Source organism: Silurus aristotelis (genome assembly GCF_946808225.1).
Source record: "Silurus aristotelis genome assembly, chromosome: 21".
Classification (NCBI taxonomy): domain Eukaryota; kingdom Metazoa; phylum Chordata; class Actinopteri; order Siluriformes; family Siluridae; genus Silurus; species Silurus aristotelis.
In genome coordinates this window covers 192,003-205,000 of record NC_139594.1, presented here as the reverse complement: position 1 = coordinate 205,000, position 12,998 = coordinate 192,003, and the positions used below count along the sequence as shown (strand labels likewise).

The 12,998-nt window shown below is 43.2% G+C and overlaps 2 protein-coding genes across 3 annotated transcripts in view; one reads left to right on the top strand and one right to left on the bottom strand.

Moving 5' to 3' along the window:
- wipf2b (WAS/WASL interacting protein family, member 2b) overlaps positions 1-5,166 on the top strand; it is a 30,878-nt gene extending 25,712 nt beyond the window's left edge. The window contains exons 5-9 of one of the 2 annotated variants that reach the window (XM_083524227.1): positions 311-847; positions 927-1,124; positions 1,599-1,700; positions 1,818-1,863; positions 2,021-5,166. In XM_083524227.1, the coding sequence (XP_083380353.1) occupies positions 311-847; positions 927-1,124; positions 1,599-1,700; positions 1,818-1,858 (878 nt within the window). In that variant the 3' untranslated portion in view covers positions 1,859-1,863; positions 2,021-5,166. The remainder of the gene's footprint in view (positions 1-310; positions 848-926; positions 1,125-1,598; positions 1,701-1,817; positions 1,864-2,020) is intronic. The other variant, XM_083524228.1, reaches the window with a different exon arrangement.
- The window catches only part of LOC310716793 (uncharacterized protein), a 116,634-nt gene that overhangs the window by 64,947 nt on the left and 38,689 nt on the right, over positions 1-12,998 (bottom strand). The gene's annotated exons all lie outside the window — the stretch shown is intronic.

Sequence of the window (12,998 nt, the reverse complement as noted above, 5' to 3'; positions counted from 1 at the left end):
CTTTGTCTCACTGCCTCTCTGTCTTACTTCCCCACTACCTGTCTGTCCCACTTTCTCACTGTCTTACTGTCCCTTTGTTTATCCCACTGTTTCTTAGTCTGTCTCACAATTCCACAGTCAGTCTGTCCCACTGTCTGTTTCACTGTCCCTTCGTCTGTCTGTCCCACTGCATCACTGTCCCACTGCCCCTCTGTTTGTCTGTCTCACTGTCACACTATCTCTCTGCCTCTGTCCCACTGTCTCAGTGTGGTGCCTAAACCGCAACAAGAACTTCAGTTGTTTTTTTTTGTGTGATCTGTGTGTGTGTTAGATGGTTCTGTTGGAAGGTCTTCACTTCAGCCCCCTTCAACTCGTCCTGCTGCACCCCGCCCTCCTGGTTGCCCTGATGAGCGTGAGACCCCGGCCCACCAGCCGTCTCCTCCTGCACCTCCCGCAAGTCGCCGTGGCAATGCTCCACCCACTCCTTCTCAAAAATGTGCCACACCTACTTATAACCGTGACAAGCCCCTCCCTCCCACACCAGCTCCACCTCCTCCTCCAGTGAAACCTCCTCCTTCTCCAGCCAGCAGTCGCTCTTCTTCTTCATCTTCGTCTTCTTTAGCCCCTCCCCCTCCCCCACCCCCGTATCGCCAGCAGCTGTCAGTGTCAAATGGATCGTCGAGTCCAGTGAATGAGCTCGCCCCTGAACTGCCACAGAGGCACAACTCGCTAAGTAAGAAACCCCCAGCGGGAGGTCATGCCCCCACAAGAGCTCATGCCCCGCCCCCTCCACCACCAAGTCCCTGCCCCTCCCCAGGCGCCGCCCGTCCTCCTCCTCCAGTACGCGACCCCCCCGGCCGTGGCGCAGGTAAGTGAGTGGCGCTGGCTGTTTATTTGTTTGTTTTTTATTAAGCATTTTAATTTAATTGAAATAAACTCGTTTGCAGCTCCTCCAATACCTGCGCAGACGCCTCGGAACAGCCGTGAAGCTCCGCCTCCTCCACCATATCGAACATACTCTGATGCTCCCAGTAGGGGTAAACCTCCACCTCCTCCCTCACGCTCTCCTGCTGGAGCTCCACCTCCTCCACCCCCTACTCGTAACGGTCACGCCCACAGCACCCAGAATTCCCACTCCTTTGCAGGTGAGTTTCTTACTAGGACAAAATCTGATCTTCAGGGTTTCCACAGGGTCTTAAAAAGTTTTAAAAAGTCTCAAATTTAACCATCAAAATTTTAGGCCTTAAAAAGTCTTAAATTCGCTGTTTTAGGTCTTAAATAATTTTGGTGTCCACATAACGCTGCCTCTGATGCTCATTAAAATGCTCCTGCAGAACTTTATCACCTTGGGGTTTAGGTGCTGAGTGGGCAGAGTCAGTGGAGGATATTGTAGTTTTAAAGCAGGAAATAAAACATTTTTTTTTATTTCACACAACATAGAAATTGACCAATGACAGATTAGTCATGATGTCACATGATCATAATTGTGATTGGTTGAGTTGATATAAGCCCCGCCCCTAGGGATTTTCACCTACAGTCGAGTTAAAGCTCATGAAAAAAATCTTTGGATTTTATGTAGTTTGTAGTTATGTCGTGTATTTGGTCTTGTTCTCCTGCAGATGATTTTGAATCGAAGTACTCGTTTCACCCGCTGGACGATTTTCCACCACCAGATGAGTACAGACACCTCACTAAGATCTACCCGAGTAAAGCCACCAGAGGTTAGAGTTTCCTCAGGCGAGGAGCACAGCTGGATTTATTATACATGGTTTAAAAAGCAGTGAATGTTTCAACAAAACACTACTGTGTGTGTGTGTGTGTGTGTGTGTGTGTTGCAGTAATGCGAGGGGCTCCTCCACTTCCTCCTGTGGGCCGGTGAACACTGAGCAGTCACATACACACACACACACACACACACACACACTACACAAATCCTGCACCTTATGCACCATTTCTCGCTCTCACTCAGGGTCAGACGACCCCCTTCTTTGAGTAACTCCCTTCTTTTCCTTCTTCTTCTTTAATGTTTATTTTCCAATAGAGATGATGTTCAGGTTAAACTGAGATGGTGCCACCAGAGAAGCATGAAGGATTAAATCTGGAACACAAGCTGATCAGTGAGAACTTCGTCCTCTTAATTTATGAATTATAACGATATAAAAATATACAGGGTTCCTGTTAGCCTCTAAATCCTGCTGTTTTCACTGTGTGTGTGTGTGTGTGTGTGTGTGTGTGTGTGTGTGTGTAAGGAAACACTCTTACAGCTGATTTTATTCAGGAATCTCTGTAAAGGTAAAGACGAGCCACTGAAGTTGTAGAGGTTTATTATTGATCAGGTGATGAGTGTAATGGAGGCTGTGAGGAACCTACTGAGATGTTGATCTGATTCTGCTGCAGAAATGTACATTTATTCTTTAAATACATTTTAACCACAAAGATAAATAAAATGTTATAGATGCAGTGTTTTTGACTTTTATTTGATTGAAGGATCATTTTGCTGGATGGTGAAATGCTTGTAGGACGTCACTGTATTTTGGACGCAGTTGTAAATTATGAGTGTAGTGTTAGTTAGTAAACTGTATCACACACTGTGACCAACACTAACACTTTCTAACTGCATTGTTCTGATATAGGGTGTGTGTGTGTGTGTGTGCGCGCGTTTTGGTTGTAAAACCTGGTTTGTACCTTGTACTGGTGAAATCCCAGTGAAATGCTAGTGCTCTAACCCTATCAGGAGTCCAGTGTGTTTAACTTCCTGCTGTGAGTTAAAAGTCTGTGTGACTTGTTTATCGAGAAAACTAAAGTGTAGTTCCAGGTTTGACCACTGTGTGTCAGTATTACAGTGTTTTCCATTGTCTGGGTATTGATGATGGTACGGGTGGAGGGGTCGACATGTTAAGGAGCACATGGCACTTCTCCTGCGTCTAATCAGCACTGAGTGTTTAACCATGTGCTGTGTTTCAAATCCGGTTCCTCACTTCTCTGAAGTGGACTAGTGTGTGATGTCACTGGAGTGAGCAGAGACATCAGAGGACGCTGTGGTTTTAAAAGCAACAGATGAAAACAGAGGCAGAAATGGTAGAAATATTAAGCTACTGATCCTGAATTCATCTGATTCTCTTTGAAGTCTCCTTGGTTCTGGTCTCATTCCTTTAGTGATCCAGTTCTGTTCTGGTTTCATTTCTGTTCCTTTACTGGTTCTGTTTCTATGTTGATCTGGTGTTTTTTTGGTCCAGTTTTTGATTCTGTATCTGGTCCATGTCTCTTCTGGCTCTGGCGTTTGTTAAATAGTGAGCTGGAGTTGCGCTAAAGCTTGGATCAGTAAGTAGTTAATGTTGAGCTCATTAGATTTTCACACTTGTGAGGAACTGGGTGTGGCCTTCAGTCTGATGTTCATCTCTGAGCTCATCAGCAGACACACACACACACACACACACACACACACACACACACACACACACACACACACACACCATAACCCCCCCCAAATACATACACACACTCACACTTCACCACACCCAACCTGACTCCTGACCTACTGCAGAGCTTCAGCGACCGTATACACTTTACCTTTATAAACCATTACTTTTAGAGTTTGTGGTATTGTTTACATCTGCATGATGATTCCAGCTGTGTTCCTCTTCCACATCTAATGCCTGTGAAAAAGAAGTGACTAAGTTTTCATACCTGATGAAAGAACCCACAGAACCCACTTGTTCCATTAGAACCCTGTATGTGTTCAGGATGGACTCGGACCAGCGCAGCGTGCGGTTTTACTGTAAATCGAATGTATGACATCATTTCCTGTCTAAACAATTGTAAACACAGATAATAAAAATAAAAAGGAAATTTGATTCCTCTTGAAAATGTCGATTTTTAAGTAAATATGCAGCACAGATGTTGCCCCCGCAATTTATCTAGCTCTTTAACCCCGCCCTCAGTTCTCATTAGCTCTCTAACCCCGCCCTTTCAGTTCTCATTAGCTCTCTAACCCCGCCCTCTCAGTTCTCATTAGCTCTCTAACCTCGCCCTCTCAGTTCTCATTAGCTCTCTCTAACCCCGCCCTCTTAGTTCTCATTAGCTCTCTCTAACTCCACCCTCTCAGTTCTCATCAGCTCTCTCTAACTCCGCCCTCTCAGTTATCATTAGCTCTCTCTAAACCCGCCCTCTCAGTTCTCGTTAGCTCTCTCTAACCCCGCCCTCTCAGTTATCATTAGCTCTCTCTAAACCCGCCCTCTCAGTTCTCATTAGCTCTCTCTAACCCCACCCTCTCAGTTCTCATCAGCTCTCTCTAACCCCGCCCTCTCAGTTCTAATTAGATCTCCGTAACCCGCCCTCTCAGTTCTCATTAGCTCTCTCTAACCCCACCCTCTCAGTTCTTATTAGCTCTCTGTAACCCCGCCCTCTGAGTTCCCAGTTGCTCTCTCTAACCCCACCCTCTCAGTTCTCATTAGCTCTCTCTAACCCCGCCCTCTCAGTTCTCATTAGCTCTCTCTAACCCCGCCCTCTCAGTTCTCATTAGCTCTCTGTAACCCCGCCCTCTCAGTTCTCATTAGCTCTCTGTAACCCCGCCCTCTCAGTGCAGTTTAACATTGTAGTAATCATCTGTTTATCAGGAGGTTTTTGATGCACAGATTTCCAGGCATGTGAATGTGAACACTGGTGTTAGTGAGCAGGTTACATGCTACTGGTTACTTTTTTCCCAGAATAAATATTAACGTTAATTATAATTCTGGGTTATTTTTGAGTTCAGTTCTGAGCATCGGCTCTCTGTAAGCATGCCTAGTTTCTTTACGTATTAAATATCTAAACGCTTGCTGATGAGAACATTGTGAATTTATTATTGTGATAAATCGTAGAACAGATCATCAGCACATGATTACTGGATCCTTTGTGTTGTGTTTATATGCATTTCAGCGGACTGATCTCCTCCCACAGGAACATCAGGAACATTTCCATCCAAGTGCTCTGTACATTTCAATCTGTTTTGTTTGTTAGTGCTGTTAGCATAGTGACATGATATTAAATTGATTTCTCATCGTGAACTCATCAGTACACCATGTAGAGAGGATGCAAGTGATCATCAGTGTATTGTTAAATTCTAAAATACTTCTAGAAAATGTGAATAAACACAGAGGCTCTGAATAGCCGTCTGTACACACCAATAAAGAAATATTCTAAATAAGATTTCCTGTGTGCACTTATCTTTCTCTTTGCATCTTCTTTCAGTAAGTAGGAGTTACTTATAAACACCATAATGATCATCTCTACATTAAGGGTTTGGTCAGTTTCGATTAATTTGCTTTTACTTTTCAAATAAATTTACAAATCTGTTCACTCAGTCAATTCAATTCACGTTTATTGAGCTTTTACAATAAACATTGTCTCAGAGCAGCTTTACACAAATAATGTGATAAAAATGAATAAGTTCTTTATAAGTGTAAGTTTGTCAAGTGTCAAGAAGGCAAGAAGCTTTTATTGTCATTTCAACCATATATAGCTGATGCAGTACACAGTGACATGAAACAACATTCCTCCAGAACCCTGGTGCTACATAGAACATAAAACAACAGAAACAAAAAAAAACCACAGGGCCAAGAATTAGTAGAAAAAAATCATTGCCACATAAAGTGAATGTGTGCAACCTGGTGCAAACAGTGCAAAAGACAACACAAGACAGTGCAAGACAATACACAATACACAAAATAGCTCCGCCAGTGAACCTGTCGTAACAAGATAAAGTGAACAGAAAAATGCAAACAGAATATTGTGCAAATGAGCAAATAGCAGCAATCAAGATAAAGTAAACAGTGGCAAAAAATGTGGACAGAATATTGTGCAAAAGAACAAATAGAAGCAAACCCGGAAGAAAAAAAAAGCATGAAAACATTTTGTGGTAATGATTAGTGTGAGTGGTACTGAATGATGGGTGTGCGAAGTGTATGATGTGTGTTAAGTCCGGTTGTTGAACTGTTGGGCGGGAATTTTGTTTGTATCGGCGTTTAAAAAAATTTTTACAGTTCGTTTTTTCCTCTCTCATCGCTTTAAAATATCAAAATATCGTTTTAATTTCCTGCATTCTTTACTTTCCGTTGGCTTTATCTCGTCTATTTTTGCTTTCGGAAGAGCGCTTTTTTCCCTGTGTGAGGGTTCGAAAGCAGTGAGTGGAGATCATTCACCAGAACTACGAACACACTACAGTAAACACATTAAGGTACGTAATTTCTCTGCTATGGCGAACATCCAGTTCATTCAGTGTGTGAAGTGTGACATTTAGTCCTCCGTTGTTAGCGATAATTTTATCTGTGAGAAATTTAATGCTCGTTGACGGAGAAAATCTTAGCATTAGAGGAGTCTAGAGAAAAGTAGTGAGTGCGAGGGCAGTCCAGGTTCTGCAGGGGAAAGTCTGGATGCCCTAGGTGAAGTTAATATTCCCCCGACTCCGGCATTAGAGCCCTCGCAGCGGGGCGAATGGGTGACGAATCGGCGGCATACTCGCAAAGCCAAAGCTAACGCTAAGGCTCGCCCACGGGAGCATCATTCCTCTCCGCTTCACGTGTCCAACAGGGTTTGCTCTCCTGTTGCACCTGCTGAGAAACCTGAAAGAGCTCTGGTTTTAGGAGACTCCATTCTGACCTTTAGGGGCACCAGCAGCACAGGTCATGTGTATACCGGGAGCCAGGGCGCCGGACATAGCAGGTCAGATTAGATTCTTAGGAAAGCATAGGTTCTCTAAGATAGTTTTTCACACAGGAGCTAATGATATACGCCTTCGACAGTCAGAGGTTACTAAGAGTAATATTATAGAGGTGTGTAAATTAGCGAAGGCAATGTCCGATGCTGTAATATGCTCTGGCCCCATCCCAATGCGACGTGGCGATGTAGCCTACAGCAGGTTATGGTCGCTGAACTGCTGGATGTCCGAGTGGTGCTCCAAAAATAATGTGGGCTTCATTAATAATTGGAGCATTTTTGAGGGCAAGGCTGGCCTGTTAGGGCGGGACGGTATTCATCCCACTCGGGAAGGTGCTGCTCTTATTTCTCAAAATATAGGAATTATCAGAAAGTCTGTTTTAGTAACCTGATTAACATAAAATTAAATAGGACTGAACGCACAGCAGCACCTCTGATCTAAAGATAGGATTGCTGAATATTAGATCTCTCACGTCTAAAGCGCTGACTATAAACGAAATTATTACCGACCAGGAGTTTAATATAATGTGTTTGACAGAAACGTGGATTAAACTGAATGAATATGTAGCATTAAATGAAGCGAGTCCTCCTGGGTATAGTTACATACACCAACCCCGTCTAAATGGCAGAGGAGGCGGAGTCGCAGCTATTTATAATAATAATCTAAGCGTCACACAAAAGACTAAACACAAATGTAAAACATTTAAAGTTCTTTACACCAGCATAAAATATTCAGTGTCCGAAAGCAGGTCCAGTCAGTTAATTCCACTAATTATTATTTATAGACCCCCAGGGGCCCGACTCTGATTTTCTCATAGAATTTGCAGATTTCATTACAAATTTAGCTCCTTCTTTACACAAAGCATTAATTGTTGGTGACTTTAATATTGATTTGGATAATCAGGAAGACTCCTTAAGAGCAGCAGTTGTGTCCATTCTGGATTCAGTAGAATTAATCAGAATGTTATAGGACCCACTCATAGTGGTGGACACACTCTCGATTTGTTAACATTTGGATAAAAAATAAAAAACTTAGTCATAATTCCACAGTCTGAAGTTATTTCAGACCATTATCTCATCTCTTTTAAAATCTGCCTCAGTCATTGCATTTCTACCTCACCATGTTACCGTGTTAAGCGTACTTTCACGGCAGTTACAGAAATCCTTCCAGAAATTACGATATTAAATAGATCTCCGTCAGACCCTGCAGAGTTTGACTGGGCCACTGAATACCTCGAATCAATGATACGTTATACTCTAGATGATGGAGCTCCCCTTAAGACCAAAATGATCAGGAAGAAAAAAATTTGCAAGTGGTATAATGATCATCACCACTCTGAAATTAGAACGTGAATGGCGTCAAACAAAATTAACAGTATTTCAAATAGCATGGAAGGAGAATCTCCTAAATTATAGAAAATCTCTTAGTGCTGCTGATCAGCATATTTCTCCACCCTCATAGAAAATAAGCAGAATCCTAGATTTTTATTCTGTACTGCAGCAAAATGAACAGGAAATAAAAGCACTGCACTCACATGCACACCATCAATAGGTAGTAATGATTTCATCAACTTTTTAAATAATAAAGTTGAAAACATCAGGCAAGAAATCCAGACGGTTAAAATAAATCCAAATTATTTTGCAAGTAACCCTGTAGACAGCAGTGTAATTATAACAGACAATCAAGTACAAAGCTTCACTCCTATTTGTAAAAATGACCTAATTTCATCAATTTCCTCATCAAAATCATCAACCTGCATTCTCGATCCCTCGTGTAACCGGTGGCTCGCGACACCAGTTATAAAATCACTTTTCTGCGTTGTGTAGTGTAGTGGAGACAGACACGGGACAACAGGCGGCGGTTTCACTGGCTTTTATCTGATGTAAAAGAAATAAAAGCAGCCTCTGAGTACAATCACCCTTATTTTGCTCTATAAAACAAATGTGATGTAGATTTAATTACCATGTGCTTTTCATCTCCACATCGGTCAAAGACACAAATATAACTTAAATTGGGAAAAATGACAAAAATAACCACACAGGTAAGTAAAATAACATAATACACATAATTTGCAGTAAAGATATAGACATAAAAGCAACAATTAAAATAAAGATTAATGAGGATTAGCAGGAGCCAAAAATAACCCACCTCTTCCATGCAATAACAATGCCAAGAGGAAGAGGAGGAGACAAAACAGGAAATTATGTAGGCTCATGATGACATCACAGCAATTAAAGGGGAAAGGTGCTCATTCAGGCAGGTACACCAGATATATGAAAAACCATTTTGTGAGAATTATAACAATCAATACACATGTTTTAACAGAACACTTTCTGTACCTGTTACAAGTTTCCTCAAACAGATCATTCCAGAGGGAATTGAACCTGTTTTAAAATAATTAACTCTTCCATTAGCACTGGTTTTGTACCTAAAGCCTTTAAACTGGCAGTTATCAACCCTCTAATTAAGAAACCTGACCTTCACCCTGTCAGCTGTCCAACTACAGTCCAATATCAAACCTCCCCTTTATCTCCAAGATTCTAGAAAAGGTTGTAGCACAGCAGTTCTGCTCACATCTGCTTATGAATAAAAGTTTTTAAATGTATAAGTCAGGATTTCGGCCTCATCATAGCACAGAGACGGCACTAGTTAAGGTGGTTAATGACCTGTTATTGGCCTCTGATCAGGGTTTTGTCTCCTTACTTGTTTTGCTCGACCTCAGTGCAGCTTTTAACACCATTGATCACACTATACTGCTTGCTAGACTTGAGAACGTTGTTGGAATAAAGGGAACCGCTCTCTCTTGGCTCAGGTCTTATTTGACTGATCGCCATCAGTTTGTTGATGTAAATTGTGAGTTCTCCACACTCTCTGAGGTAAAGTTTGGTGTTCCTCAAGGATCTGTCTTAGGCCCACTGCTTTTCTCTTTATATATGCTGCCACTTGGTGAAATTATAGATAAACATGGTATTCGCTTCCATTGCTATGCTGATGATACACAGCTGTATATTTCAGCAAAGCCAGATGAGAGAGATCACCTTAACAATGTTGAGAAGTGTGTAAAGGACATTAGACAGTGGATGCTTGATAACTTTCTTCTGCTCAACTCAGATAAGACGGAAGTACTTTTACTAGAACCACATGCAGCTAGAAGCAAACTTTCCGATTACGTAGCATCTCTGGATGGTGTTTCTGTTTCAGCGTGTACAGCAGTCAAAGACCTTGGTGTTATCATCGACCCTAGTCTTTCCTTTGAGGCTCACGTGAATAATATCACCAGGATCGCCTCCTTTCACCTTAGAAATATTGCTAAAATTAAAAATATGATGTCGTTACAGGATGCAGAAAAACAAGTTGATGCTTTTGTTACTTTTAGATTAGATTACTGTCATGCTTTACTGTCTGGGTGTGCAAGTAAGTGCATAAATAAGCTTCAGTTAGTTCAGAATGCAGCAGCAAGAGTCCTCACTAGATATAGGAAATTTGACCACATGACTCCTGTTTTAAACATCTACACTGCTCCTAATCAAATCTCACATTGATTATAAAATACTACTACTGACGTATAAAGCACTTAACACTCTCACGCCGCAGTATCTGAGTGAACTTCTTTACCAGTACGATCCTCCATGCCTACTTAGATCAAAAGGTGCAGGCTATCTTTTGGTTCCTCAAATAACGAAGACTCCAGCAGGGGGCAGATCTTTCTCTTATAAACCCCACAGTTATGGAACAGCCTTCCAATCAGTGTTCGGGACTCAGACACAGTCTCAGTGTTCAAGTCGAGGCTGAACACATTTATTTAGTTAAGCCTTTGATCAGTATATTTTTTCTTAGGCAAAGGCACAGATCTGGAGGGATCATGGATATGGAGGGTTTGGTGAACTGGGATATTTGTATGCTGTCGTCCCCTCACATTCACACGTTTACTCAGGTTCGTTGACGGTGGTGTGGTGGGTCGTCTCTTATCCCAGAGATCCCTCATGTCCGTGTTACCTTTTGGTTCCCCCCCTGTAGTTATGCTGCCATAGCGAGTCTTGCCGGAGTCCAAACTGCACAGTGACATTAATTTTCATACAACAATAAGGACACTTAATAATCCATATCCTTCTCTTCCTGCCACCCCTCTTCTCTCTCTCTCTCTCTCTCTCTCTCGGTCGAGTTAAACATGCTCCTGAGGCTCCAGTGACCACTGTTCCTGCCCCTCTCCCCTCCGTGGATCTTCCCACTTCGTCGAGGCCTGCCTCTGGATAGTGTTCTCTTCAACTGGAGGCCACTCTGTGCAGCTTGGGACGGTTTCTTATCAACGCCTTGGGTGGTTCCATAAAATTCCGGAGTAAGAACAGGTGCTTTAAAGATGGATTGGACTGTAGTTAATGTCAATGTAATGTCTCTTACACTGACTCAGGAATACAGTTCGCTTCTGATCATCATCACTGTACCCCGCAACACCATATATCTGCTACAAATGGACATTCAGTGAAACCCAGATGAGGATAGGTTCCCTCTTGAGTCTGGTTCCTCTCAAGGTTTCTTCCTATCGCCATCTCGGTGAGTTTTTCCTTGCCACAGTTGCCACCAGCTTGCTCATCAGGGACAAACTTACTTATAAAGAACATATTCACTTTTATTCACCACATTATCTGTGTAAAGCTGCTTTGAGACAATGTTCATTGTTAAAAGCGCAATACAAATAAACATGAATTGAATTGAATTGAATTAAACACCACGGAATTTGGTGCTCTTGACGAAGCTGGGTCTTGATGTGCCTCATGATGAGCCTCTCGAAGCACTTCATCATGATGGGTGTGAGTGCAACGGGACGGTAGTCATTGAGGCAGGAGACAGTAGATTTCTTCGGCACGGGAATGATGGTCGTCGTCTTGAGGCACGTAGCAACAGTGGCCCTTCTCAGGGAGATGTTGGAGATATCGGTGAAGACATCCGCTAGCTGTTGTGCACATTCCCTGAGCACTCTGCCAGGAATGTTGTCTGGTCCAGCAGACTTTCGTGGGTTAACTCTGCATAGAGTTTTTCTCACTTCAGCTGTGGTTAGACAGAGCACCTGGTCACTGGGAGGCGGGATGGTCTTCCTCGCCACCATGTTGTTCTGCACCTCGAACCGGGCATAGAAGTCGTTCAGCTCATCTGGGAGGGAGGCGTCACGGTCACAAGCAGGTGATGTTGTCTTGTAGTTCGTGATCGCCTGGATGCCCTGCCACATGCGCCAGGTGTCTCCGCTGTCCTGGAAGTGGCCGTGGATTCTCTTGGTGTGTGAGCGCTTCGTCTCTCTGATGGCATGGGACAGTTTGGCCCTTGCTGTTTTTAAGGCTGCCTTGTCCCCTGCTCTGAAGGCGGAGTCTTTTGTTACTAGCAGCGCACGCACCTTGGCAGTCATCCACGGCTTCTGGCTGGAGCATGTAGTGATGGTCTTGGAGATGGTCACGTCATCACTGCACTTGCCGATGTAGCTAGTCACTGTTGACGTGTACTCCTCCAAGTTGATAAAATCGCCATTGGTTGCAGCTTCCCTGAACATGTCCCAGTCAGTGCATTCAAAGCAGTACATTCAAAGCAGTGACTTGTCCCTGATGAACAAGCCAGTGGTGACTGTGCTGAAGGAAAAACTCCCTGAGATGCAGAAGGAAGGAACCTTGAGAGGAACCAGACTCAAAAGGGAACCTCATCCGCATCTGGGTTGCACCGAATGTCCATTTATTACAGATAAACGATGTTGAGGTGCAGTGATTGAGATCAGAAGCCTGATCCTGAGTCAGTGTAGCAGACTGATGATATTAACTACAGTCCAAATCCATCCTCAAAGCTCCCATTCTTACTTCGGAATTTCATGGAACCCTAGGGCATTGAAAGAAACCGTCCCCAGCTGCACAGAGTCGCCTTAAATCGAAGAGGACACTATCCAGAGGCAGGCCAGGATGAAGTGGGAAGATCCGTGGAGGGAAGAGGAGCAGGAACAGTGGTCACTGAAACCTCAGAAGCATGTTTAACTCGACCGAGAGAGAGAGTGAGAGAGAGAGAGGTGACAGGAAGAGTAGGATATGGATTATTAAGTCTCCGTATTGTTGTATGAAAGTTAAGGACACTGTGCAGTTTGGACTCTGGCAAGACTCGCTATGGCAGCAGAACTAAAAGGGAGAAGCAGAAGGTAACACAGACATGAGGATCTCTGGGATAAGAGACAACCCACTATACCACTGTCAACAAACCTAATTGAACGTGTGAGAGTGAGGAGACGACAGCATCCAAATATCCCAGTTCACCAAACACTCGATGGTCCCTCCAGATCTTCTACTTTACCTCACAA